The sequence below is a fragment of the Gobio gobio genome (assembly GCF_949357685.1).
Source record: "Gobio gobio genome assembly, chromosome: 5".
NCBI classification, from domain to species: Eukaryota; Metazoa; Chordata; class Actinopteri; order Cypriniformes; family Gobionidae; genus Gobio; species Gobio gobio.
Window position 1 is genome coordinate 41,170,147 of NC_137101.1, and position 12,682 is coordinate 41,182,828.

The 12,682-nt window shown below is 37.3% G+C and overlaps 1 protein-coding gene across 1 annotated transcript; it reads left to right on the forward strand.

Annotated features, from left to right (window-relative positions):
* Window positions 1–6,109: 6,109 nt before the first annotated feature.
* LOC307126162 (uncharacterized protein) lies at window positions 6,110–11,947 on the forward strand. The gene is made up of 3 exons (XM_079816568.1): window positions 6,110–6,169; window positions 6,888–7,122; window positions 9,697–11,947. The coding sequence occupies exons 2-3, from the start codon at window positions 6,951–6,953 to the stop codon at window positions 10,899–10,901; spliced, it is 1,377 nt and encodes a 458-aa protein (XP_079672694.1). The 5' UTR covers window positions 6,110–6,169; window positions 6,888–6,950; the 3' UTR covers window positions 10,902–11,947.
* Window positions 11,948–12,682: the final 735 nt, after the last annotated feature.

The window sequence follows — 12,682 nt, forward strand, 5'->3', positions numbered from 1 at the left end:
TGGAGATGAGACCCAGGACAACAGTATCATCAGCAAACTTGATGATCGAGGTGGAGCTGTGTGTGGACAAACAGTCATGGGTGTAGAGAGAGTAGAGCAGGGGACTCAGCACACAGCCCTGTGGAGCTCCAACACTCAGGGTGATGGAGGTGGAGGTGAACTGGCCTACTCTCACCGCCTGGGGTCTGCCAGTGAGGAAATCTTCAATCCAGAGGCAGAGAGAAGAATTCAGGCCTAGATCCAGGAGTTTGTGTGTTAGCTTAATGGGAACTATGGTGTTAAAGGCTGAGCTATAGTCAATAAATAGCAGCCTGACATAGTTCCCACTTTTGCTGTCGATGTGAGTGAGGCAGGAGTGAAGGACGTGAGAAATGGCATCTTCAGTCGATCTATTGGGACGATAGGCAAACTGAAGAGGGTCCAAAGTGTCAGGAATGGAGGAGCAAATGTTGTTTTTAATGAGTCTCTCAAAGACCTTCATGACTAAAGATGTGAGAGCCACTGGACGATAGTCATTTAGGCAAGAGGGTTTACTGATCTTAGGTACAGGGATGATGGAGGATCGTTTGAAGGAGGTGGGGACAACAGATGTAGCAAGGGACTCGTTGAATATGGATGTAAAGAGCCCTGCGAGCTGATCAGCACAGGACCGCAGAACACGACCTGAAATACCATCCGGCCCAGCAGCTTTCCTGACATCCACACGTTTGAGTGCCCTCCGAACCTCGTCCTCCGAGACAGAGATCACGTGACCGTTGCTGCTCTGAGGGACTCTCTCTGACGCGTCACTCGCCGGAGTCGCGCTGCCGCGATTACCATCAAAGCGAGCGTAGAAAGAGTTTAACTCGTTCACCAGTAACGGATCAGCTCTCACCTCTGCAGAGGATTTAGTTCCAAAAGCACAGATGGTTCTCAGTCCCTGCCACATCCGCCGGGAGTCGTTGAGTTGGAAATGAGATTCCACTCGGTCTTTATAGCGGAGTTTTGCGGCTTTAACGGCGCGCCGGAGAGCGTAACATGAAGCTTTGTACTCCCTCATATCCCCCGTTAGGAGACCGGCATTGTAAGCGGTGGTGCGCGAGTTTACTGCAGTGCGAATTGAACTGTCCACCCACGGTTTCTGATTAGGGAAGGACGTTATAGTTATTGTTTGTGTGGCTTGCTCTGTCAGTGTGTTAATAAAGCAGAGCGCCACTTCTGTGAACTCGCTGACGTCCTCAGAACTCGCGCGGAACATGTCCCAGTCGACGTCATCGAGAGCTGCCTGTAGCGTGATCTCTGAATGGGATGACCAGCGTTTGACTTCCCTCTGTATGTACTTCCTGACTTCCCCAACCTGTATGTATTTTGCGTAGCAGGTATGCATTTTGACCTCAAAGTACGCTGGAACAATTTGTCACTCTAAACTACGAGAAAACCTGGTTACGCCTCTATGCAGTACTCAAATCAAGCAACAGCAAAAGAAGAAGAGTTCAAACACGTTTCAAGACACTTCAGTGGGCCTTTAACACTGCATTTGTTCCCATTGTATATGTCCTTTATGATGTCATATGTCCTTCCTCCTATTCCACTTTGGATTAGTCCATTCAGGGCCGACCTAAACCCTTATGCGGCCCTAAGCAGAATTTTATTTGGGGGCCCCTCAGTGCCACCAATACGATTGACTATTGTCAATTCTTTATCATTCGCACACCCAGTATCAATGTTAGTAGTTGTAGCTGTGTTGCTTACATCATGTCTGGCTGTCATGTTTTTACCCTTATATGGTTTTTAATTGTAACAGTAGCAAACCCACAAGAGTGATCAGGGGCCGGTTGCATAAACAGCTTAGACTAGTCTTAAAAGTTAGTCGTCTATTTTTTTCTTCAAGACTGTTCTTAACTTATTAAAGTCAGTTACATAAAACGTTAGATTGATCTAATTTGAATCAGAAAAGTAAGACTGATAACCTCTTGATTAATTACTAGTGTGTCAAATTAGTCCTTAAGACACAGTCTAAACATAATGGCTAAGTTTATGCAACTGCCCAAGTGTTAATATTCAACGCCTTACAGTACTACTGTTCAGACTGGGATATGTACTTTTTATTTTTATTTTTAAGAAGTCTCTTATGCTGAATATGCTCCCTTTTCCCCAGGATTCTTTGATGAATAGAAGGTTCAAAAGAACAGCATTTCTTCTAGAAAGCTTTCAAAAAAATTCTTAAGACATTGTACACAACAGTTTTCAACACTGATAATCATACATTTTTCTAGACCATCAAATAATCATATTAGAATGATTTCTGAAGGATCATGTGACACTGAAGACTGGAGTAATGATGATAAATTCAGCTTTGATCACAGGAATAAATTACACTTTATTCACATTGAAAACAGTTGTTTTACATATAATAATATTTCACAATATTACTGTTTTTACAGTATTTTTGATTAAATAAATGCAGCCTTGGTGAGCAGAAGAGACTTATTTGAAAAATTTTTTTTTTGATTTCTTTCAAACAACAGAGCTTTTATTTTGGCGAAAATATAATTAGATTTTTTGCATTCCGTTTCGACTGTGTATAAAAACCTTTTTATTTTCTGAATAAAAACTTCCAAAATGTAGGCTACACAATTCAGGGGCTAAATTGTTAAGGGGACGATATAGCACTTGAAGAAAAACTGAGAAACTTTTACTGAGAAACTGGAAGCTATGCTGTAGCCTACTCTAAGACATGCAGGACGTCAGACAAGTTATTCGCACTAAACCATAGCGCATTCTCAAATCCATCCATTCATAAAAAGGTTACAAGTAAAGTTACGTTTTAGCGCCAAGTTTTGTCCGGTTTTCTCACACTTTGGACTTTGAACCCTGGCTAACAAGTGAATAGTGTCTGGCCGATGGCGCTGCAAGCTCGTGCAGTGCTGTCAGAATCAATCCGTGCATATTAGAAAACTTCACATTTTGCAGTTTATTTAGTAATTGTTTAAGGCCATTTCGCGATTTCAATCAACATAAAATAACATACAGCAAAAAGTCCTTTCGTGTGCTCTTGGGGGCCCTAAGCAGCCGCTTAGTTCGCTTGTGCCTTGGGCCGGCTCTGAGTCCATTATGCCATACATTCGAATCAAAAGTTTTTTTTAAATCAATGAAGCAGCCAAATATTTTCCCTTGTTTTATTTGCTGATTGTATTTTTGTAGGAGTGTGTGGAGTGTGTAAATGTGATTTGACATTCTCTGTTTATGTATAAATCCAATTTGACAAGTGTTCTTGAATGAAATGAACTAATCTATCATTAATTTGAATTAGCCTGGAGGTGAGAATGTAGATGACCGCCTTGGATTTGACCAGAGTGATGTTTTTTTCCCTTGGTGCTTAAACGTGACTTCATTAATTTTTTCCAAAAAAAGTCTGCCAGGTATGATGTTGCAGCGGCTGTATGACAACTTTACCTCCTTCAGGGACTTGACGATGCTATCAAACAGCTCACAAACACGAACAAGACAGTGGACATAATTAGCACCAACTTTTCTCCAAAATGTGAACGGCTGTCCACATTTGGCTATCAGCAGGGAGATGTTGTTTCACACTATTAACCCCATTTCATTTAGCTGGTATTCCTAGAGAAGAGACTGCTGATGGTTTCTCTTTTAGGGCCTGGAAGAATGGACACTTCCTTGTCTGGGTGGATCTTCTTAAGATGCTCCTTTAGACATGAATGTTTCATGGCTTCGTTTGAAAAAAAAAAAAAAAACTTGTTCACATAGTAAACACATTGGAAGCTGTGCATTGGTGGGAGAAGGTATGAAACCATAAATAAGGTATTCAATGGAATACTGTCTGTAATTTTTCTTGTTTGGCGCTGTTTTGGTCGGGGTATTCATTTCTAGTCCACACAAAACTCCAGATCAATTGAAGAGTAACGTTGACATTTAATTAGTAACTTTCATAGTGGCGTGCTGCCACCACGCTTACTAAGCCAACTCCTTTAGGCCAACACCATTCACACTCTGCACATGCGCAAACATATACTAGACAGGGTTGCCACTACTCAATAAAACCAGCCGCTATCATTACAGACGCAATTTAATTCAAACATAAAAATGTGAATTAATAAATGAAAAAAAATATATATATAATAATAATTAAATGGACAAATGAGTAGACATTTAAAATTGTGCAGTTCAAGTTTTAATGCTTAAATTCATTTTAAATGTAAAAACGTTAAATAAAATACATCAATAAAATAATATATAGCACATTAAAAATAAATAGACTAGATAAATATGAGACTGTTTATTCAATTCATGTTTTAAACATACTGTAGTTTAATAAAGCCAACATTTAAAAAAAAAATCCAGCTGCTTTTCTGTATCCATTTGCAAATGTAGTGACAATATTCACTCGTGAGGGCAACCAATCAACTTCTGACTCTCTCCCATGCCACTGAAAGTAGATATATAAGATGGGCTGTCATTGGACAGTAAAAACGACCTTATACCGTCATTCCTAATTACAAGATTAATCTTGTCTTGCCTTAAAACTGTGGGACACCACAGACAAACAGGCAGTTTCAATTGATTTTTAGCATTATAATCCTCGGAATGCACACACTAGAAGATTAGTCTGGACTGTAAGACACACCTGCCGATTGTAGTAACAATTTCACAGTGAGACGAGATCTCATGGAGACTCGCGAGATCAAATGTCACTTGAGAAGAAAAACAGATGGGGGATAATGTCGTCAGCTGGTTCTCCTGAAACTAGCTTTGTTTTACGGGAAGAAAAACAAAGGAGAAGAAAACAAATATGGGTGATCTTTCTCAATACTTCACTTTCGTGGCATGTTTGTGGCTGCCAAGTTTCAGCTATAGAAGCATCAAGTCAGAGGCAGCCTGATCAATCAGAAATAATGTTTGATATTTACAATTTGGGATTGTGTGGCAATTGGGGGCAGTAAAATAATTATGACACCACACAATTGAGGATTTTTTTGGACAAAAATTCAGTTGCGAGAAGCCTTGAATTGGGCCACACACCCCAAATTGATTGGGGTTGTGTGGCCAGCCTAAAAGTCCATGAAAACGGAACGGAGTAATGGTGCTGAAACTCCAGCTGTCATCACAGGAACAAATCATATATTGAAATGTATTAAAATTGAAAACAACTATTTTAAACTGTAATTATTTCACAATATTACTGTTTTTACTGTATTTATGATTAAATAAATGCAGCCTTGGTGAGCATAATACCATTTTTTGTTTTTGAAAGTCTTTTGTTTCCAAACTTGTGACTGACTATATTGCAAATTAACTTGTTCAAAGGAATAGCTATATCCCTATTAATGTTTCCCATGATTGTTTAATAACTATAACTGTAAACTGTAAGCTGTTTAGAAGTATTCCAAATAAAATTTTACTCCAAAATTAGGCTTTCAAAGAAAATAAATATGTGCACTGATTTCGTTGAGGAGGCATCAACACACTGGCTGGAAAAAGTAATTGTTGGTGTACATGCACAGATATCATGGGTTTTTTCATGATTTTTTCATGGGTTATGAAATAGCCACATCAGCAGCTTTACTGTAATCACACAAAACCCCAATTATCAGCGATATCTAAGCGATAACTGCACTATAAAAATAAATGTCACTGCACTAACATAATTTCATTAGTTTTTCTGCTGTCACATCGTGCTCTCTATACTCAAGTAGAAGTAAATCAAAACACTGGAAAGGTTGATGCTAGTGGAAAGTCAAAAATCAAAATGAACTGCACATTTAATAATAGCACATTGCAACATTTCCTGATGGTAGTTTAATATTTTTTTTTTGTCTTGTTATTTTAAATTAGTCTGTGACTAATACAGATTTAGTTTTATTGTATAGTAGTAGAATATTAGTTTCTGATATGGCTTGTTTGTATAAAAAAAAATTGTAAAATATTATTTCTGCACTCAAACATCACTGCTGTGCTTTTGTAAAAATAATATTACATATTAAATGTGACGTTATTTTCAGTGTATGGTTAAACATGTTTTTAAATAAGGTTTTATTATTCGTTTTTGTCTGTACATTTCGATCCACTTGTGATTTCAGACAACACAGGACTTTTATTTTGACGTGGCGATGTGACGTCATAGAGCTGCACCGCGCTCCTGCACATGTTGTGATTTGGCTGAAGAAAGGTTTGTGTTTTCAAGCATTTAAATGGTTGCAATCTGTTCAGTTTATTTTATAGTTTTTGGAAGCGATGTTCAATTAATTGGCGTTATTGAATATATAGTTGTAATGATTTATCTAACATTAATAAACGTTGCTATCATCTTTAGAAAAGTGCATGAACTCAGCAACAGAAGGTGCATATCATTTCAATCCCTATATCGTGGACTATATCAGTTCCTCATAAAAGAAGCAATTGTCTAAAATTAGCGATGAAAAAACAAGAGTTTTTCTCTGGAACTCGGAGTCAACTGAACCAATTGTTTCCCAAAATGATTCAGTAATTCAAATTGTTCGAATCACTGCGCGCTGACGTCGCCTGCTGGTCAAAACCGTGTAAATGCAACAGAAACACAAACGTGTAATGACAACTTTTACAAACAAATCACAAATATTTTCATGTTTAACCGATTTAATGGGATATATAAATCTATATTTAGTGGCAGTTTTTAGTCTAATCAGGTGATTTAAGTCCATAAACTCTCTCTCTCTCACACACACACACACACACACACACACACACACACACACACACACACACACACACACACACACACACACACACACACACACACACACACACACACACACGAATGACTGAACTAGAGCTGATTGAGACACTTAAGAGATTTAGTGTGAATTTATTTTTCTTTCTGTTAATTATTCTCATTTTAATCATGACAGATTGTCCAAACACAGAGAAACTCCTGGTGAAGCGACTGAGATCCACGTGTCACTATTATAAAGATGGCATTGATTATACAGGAGAGTAAAGAGATAAAGATTGAAGAAGTATTCAGCGTGAAACAAGAAGATACTGAGGAACAAGCAAAGAATAAGTTTATTAAAGAGGAAAGTGAAGACCTGAGGATTGAAGAAGTATTCAGTCTGAAACAAGAAGATACTGAGGAACAAACAGGTTGGTTTCATTCTCAAAGCTGAACTCAATCATTTGATCCTGAGACTAGCTTGTGTATGATGCTGGGAGTGAGTGCTGTTTGTTATATCGCTATATAATACTACTGTTATAATGACAAAAAATAAATTGTATTAAATATATTTTAATCTTCATTTAAAGATTAAGTTACCAATCACAGGCTGTGTTACTCTGCACCGCTGAACGCTAAAATTCTGACATGGAGAAAGGATATGTTATTGACATTTTAATCAGGCTACTTGCTGGCAAGTAAACTTCTCTTTCATTTGTTCTTTCTAAAAATGTATCCCAAACGAGCGTTAATGTCAAGCCCTGCTCATTTGCTGCTTGACTCCCGAGCATCATACATTTATGAAACTACGTTTGCTCATTGCATTTGTGTGCTCCATATACAATGTCTGTGCATACAAGATACAACCATAATAGTTGAAATGGGCAACATCTCACAAAAAAACAGATCGTATGCTTATAGCACACTCCTTAAGGCCAATTTTCACAAAATTTGGTGCATAATTATGTACAAATAGTAGGTCGTTTTTTTTTAGTTTTTTTTTTAATGATAGCCTGACAATGATGAACTTACAGGGATTAAGCCCAAAGCACACATTTCAGGAGTCATTGGAATAGGTTTTGAAATAATTGGCTGAGTATGAATAAGTCCTATGAACCCCTTTTGTGATCTTTCCACTATTATGAAAAATACCATTGTAAGATATGCAATTTCTTTTTTTTATTATTTGAGATGTCTTAGTTATGACAACTTGACATAAACCAATACATCATAACCTGTCAGTGTCTTTGTCATGACAACTTGACATTACCAAGACAACATAACCTGTCATAAACATGACATAGCAGATTAATTATCAAACTTAAGTATTAAAATATTAAAGCTACACTGTGTAACTTTTTTAGTTTATTCTTAGCTAAAAACACTTAGTTCTTTCAAAAATATATGTGCTCATTAATGTATATTTACTTCTTTCAAGTAATAAAGTATTCTCGTAAGTTTATAATATGCCATTGAAAATACATACGGGTGAGCGGTTCGAATGCGGGTCGCCATGTTGCCCCTCCATCTTGAAAGTACATTAGCCAAAGAGGGACATACCCGTAAATTCAAGCTTCGCCTTTCGCGTTTTAACACTCGATGGCACCGATCGGAATTAAGAGGAACAGAAACTAATATTCACTGGATGGTCATATACCTTTTCACCGCTAGATGGGGGAAAATATCACAGTGTAGCTTTAAATATCATACAAATTAAGTGTTAATACTCTGTCAAATTATTTTATAACAGTGTCATGAATATTTTCCTTGACCTAAACTGCAGTGGTACAAGTTGAATTTGTCATTAAAATGTCATTAAGTGTCAATACTCTTTAATTTACTTTAATTATTTTATAACAGTGAAAACTCACGTCAAAATGATAGAATGGCACCACTGGTTAGGTGTACGCCATTATGATGGTGTCTTAGCTAGACTTATCCATGATGTAAAAAAGCATTTCAAGAAAATATAAATGTGTTGGATGCTGTAATTAACTGTTTAGGAAACTTTTTTAAAAAAACATTATGAACTGAAAAATATTCACAACGCTGTTATAATTTGACAGAATATTGACACTTAATGACATTTTAAATGACAAATTCAACTTGTACCACTGAAAAAAAGATTTATGACAGGTTATGTTGTCTTGGTAATGTCAAGTTGTCATGACAAAGACACTGACAGGTTATGATGTATCGGTTTATGTCAAGTTGTCATATCTAAGACATCCCAAATAATGTCATCTTTGCATTAAAAACGACATAATTGAGCGAATTACACTTAATGACAGTTGTCATGAACATGCATAAAAACTGTGTCATGTCATGATTATGAAGATGTCATGTCAGTCTTATGCACACCCCTTCAAGTAAAGTGTTACCCTTTTCTTTCTGAACAAGTGCGCACGAGTCTGTGTTGCTTTCACGTGAATCGTGGCACAGATCGAGTGCCACCTCCTACAGATAGTCTCGGGTTCGGTACCCCGGTGCGCACCGAGCCCTGCATGACAGCTTTTACATTTGCAATTTTTCATGCAAACAGTGCCTGTTTTCGAACTAAACCTCACAGTGCTTGCAGAGATAGAGCAGCATTTATTGCGAACCAATCGATCTGCTCTGAACAGTGCTGCGATTTCACCTGCACATATATTTATTTATTTAAAAATTGAAGCCTTTGCGATTTCATAATTTCACTAAGACAAATCACGATTTTGGTTTAATTTCAGTCAATCGTGCAGCACTAGATTAACCTCACATGAGCACAACAAATTCTCACCTCCCACAATTAAGCTCTGTCTCGCATGATAAACTGTATTGCACGCGTGCTACTGGGGTGAATGTATTCATCACACAGACCGATTTTTTTTATTTTTGTAGCACTACTGTACAGCCCTGTTGAAAGGACACCATTTTTGGCCAATTTGAGATCTGTCTATAATTTTTCATTTCGGTTGCTTTGCGTCTTTAAATTGGGTTTAACTTGTATTTGTCGCTGTTCTCCTTAGACCTGATGGGGCTGAAAGAGAGTCAAGAACTAAACGAAACGAAGGAGAAGGATCAGAATGAGAATCATCATGATTTTGCAACTGGAGAAAAATCTTTTAATTCCTCACAGACCGAAAAGACAACAACTAGAAGTAATTTCACCTGCTTTCAGTGTGGAAAGAGTTTTGATCAACAAGAAAATCTTGCAGTCCACATGAGAACTCACACTGGAGAAAAATCTTACACCTGCAAAGTGTGTGGAATTAGTTTCACTAAAAAAGGAAGCCTTCAAATCCACATGGGAATTCACACTGGAGAGAAGGGTTACACCTGCCAACAGTGTGGAAAAAGCTTCATTCAAAAAGGAAGCCTTAAAAGCCACATGAGAGTTCACACTGGAGAAAAGCCATACACCTGCTCTCAATGTGGACAGAGTTTTACACATAAGCCAACCCTTAATGCCCACATGAGAATCCACACTGGTGAGAAGCCTTACACCTGTAAACGGTGTGGAATGAGTTTCAACCGAAAAGGAAACCTTAACGTTCACAAGAGAATTCACACTGGAGAGAGCCTCTACACCTGTCAAGAGTGTGGAAAAGGTTTCATTCAAAAAGGAAGCCTTAAAAGCCACATGAGAATTCACACTGGAGAAAAACCTTACTCATGCTCTCAATGTGGAAAGAGTTTTGCACATAAGCCAACCCTTAATGCCCATGTGAGAACTCACACCAAAGAGAAGCTGTTCATATGTGATCAGTGTGGAAATAGTTTTAGATGTAAAATATCCCTTAATAACCACATAAGGAGTCACACAAGAGGGAACTGTTTTATATGTCATCAGTGTGGAACGAGCTTCACAGACAGGAAACATCTTAAGAAACATGTCAAAATTCACATCAGAGAGAAGCCATTTATGTGCCAGCACTGTGGAAGGACTTGCAAAAGCAAAGCAAACCTTGAGGTTCACATAAGAGTTCACACTGGAGAGAAGCCTTTCTCCTGCCCTCAGTGTGAAAAGAGTTACACACTTAAAGGGAACCTTGATGCACACTTGAGAGTTCACACTGGAGAGAAGCCTTTCACTTGCCCTCAGTGTGAAAAGCGTTTCACAAGTAAAGGAAACCTTGATGTTCATATGAGGCTTCACGCTGGAGAGAAGTCTTTCAAAAATCAACGAGACCTTAAAAGTATTTTGAAAACTCGTTCTAGAAAGAAATTGTAATGTTATTCAGAGAAAGGTTTACAAGAGCAGTTTCAAATTGCACATTCACTCTGGAGGAAGACCATTTAATTTGATCAGTGTAATAAAAAATCTTTTGACATCACTCTTACAGCAAGTCATGCAGATGTGAGACCCTTTGTGTGGAATGCATTTGAAATGGCACTAGAAATTATGCATCTTTGTGAAAGTAATTTTGATTTTATAGAGTCATAACTCATAATTAATTCAGTTTAATACATTATAACCACCTTATTAAAGTAACTTTCTTGTTATGAAATTACACAAGAAAATACAATGAAGGACATAATGCATTTTATGTTGCAGTCTTAAGCCAAAAAGCTCATGTATTAGCAAACAGCAATTTACACGTTCATAACCTACAGAGCAAAATCCTCAGAGTTCAATTAACACTGCTCGTCTACATAATGTCCTATTTTAGAGAGTGTTAAAATAACACTGATGTAGTGTTTAAGTGAATGAGATTAATGCTTAATCATGACTAGATGAATCAATTGTAGGGCTGGGACGGTTACCGCATTACCGCAATACCGCGGTCACGTGACGCCTACTGCGGGTCTGAGATGGTCACCGCCATCACCGCAAAAAAAACAAAAAACATTGGCCTGCACATGTGTGCACGTTGTGTCTAATTCCATGGATTCATTGATTCTAATGACATGGATTGTGTCTAATGACGTGTGTCTTATATGGGTTCAAGGTTTTCTAAACAAAACTTAATCAAAAGATGGAGCAAATCCGACCTTTCGCAAGTTGGGGAGCGCAATGTTCCATTATAACATTCCATTTGTACCTGTGTAATGTCTTTTAGCCTATAATTTGAATTTAATTTTACTAAAGCATACAATACAGGCGCATAAGCAGGACCTCAGTTTTTAATTGCACGTGCTTAACACAATTCTCTCATGTGGTTGCGCAGCCGACAATAGCGGGTAGGTAAATAGAAGTCATGAAAGCAGAAAAAGAACGCGCCGCCCGGGCCATGGGTTTGTGTCGACCGCTGGTGACCGCTTTCTCCCATAGCTGGCAAAAAAAAAAAAAACACGGCTTCAGAAAGAACAAACTGAGCTGGACCTGCCTCAGCACTCCTTAGTACTGGTAAGTTTTAACTCTCTTCCAACTCTGTTTGGGAAAGATTGACTACAAATAAGCTGGGCCTGCGAAATTTCATTCAATATAATCAATAAATAATCTATTGTAGGCAATTAAATATAAGTTGGCTATGTGATTCTGAAATTCCAATTTCATTAAAAGGCTATCGAAAAAGATATCCGTCTTGCAGGCTTACAATCACAGTAGTGTGCGACACTTTGTTAAATTAAATAGCCTTCGTTAAATATTTGAACCACTGAGACAAAAGCGCACACAAGATATATAAATTAATATGAATATGTAAACATAAATAATATAAATATAAATAATAAGTAATATACAATCACGGTAGTGTGAGCAGCGAGACTTTGTTAAATTATATAGCCTAAATTAAATAGCACCACTGAGACAAAAGTGCACACGAGAGGCATATAGGCCTATATATAAATTAATATAAATATGTAAAAATAGGCCTAATATAATAATATATTATGTAAAAATTATTTATGTAATATAAATAACAAATATAATTATATATATATATATATATATATATATATATATATATATATATATATATATATAATCATTAGCCTAAAAAGTCTTCGTTAAATAGCCTTGAACCACTGAGACAAAAGCGCACACCACACGAGATATGTAAAATAATATAA

Bases quoted from the DNA above. Each gene is read 5' to 3' on its own strand.
- LOC307126162 (XM_079816568.1), top strand. From the start codon at position 6,951: ATGGCATTGATTATACAGGAGAGTAAAGAGATAAAGATTGAAGAAGTA. The intron at 7,123-9,696 runs GTTGGTTTCATT...TGTTCTCCTTAG, and splicing joins AGATACTGAGGAACAAACAG to ACCTGATGGGGCTGAAAGAG.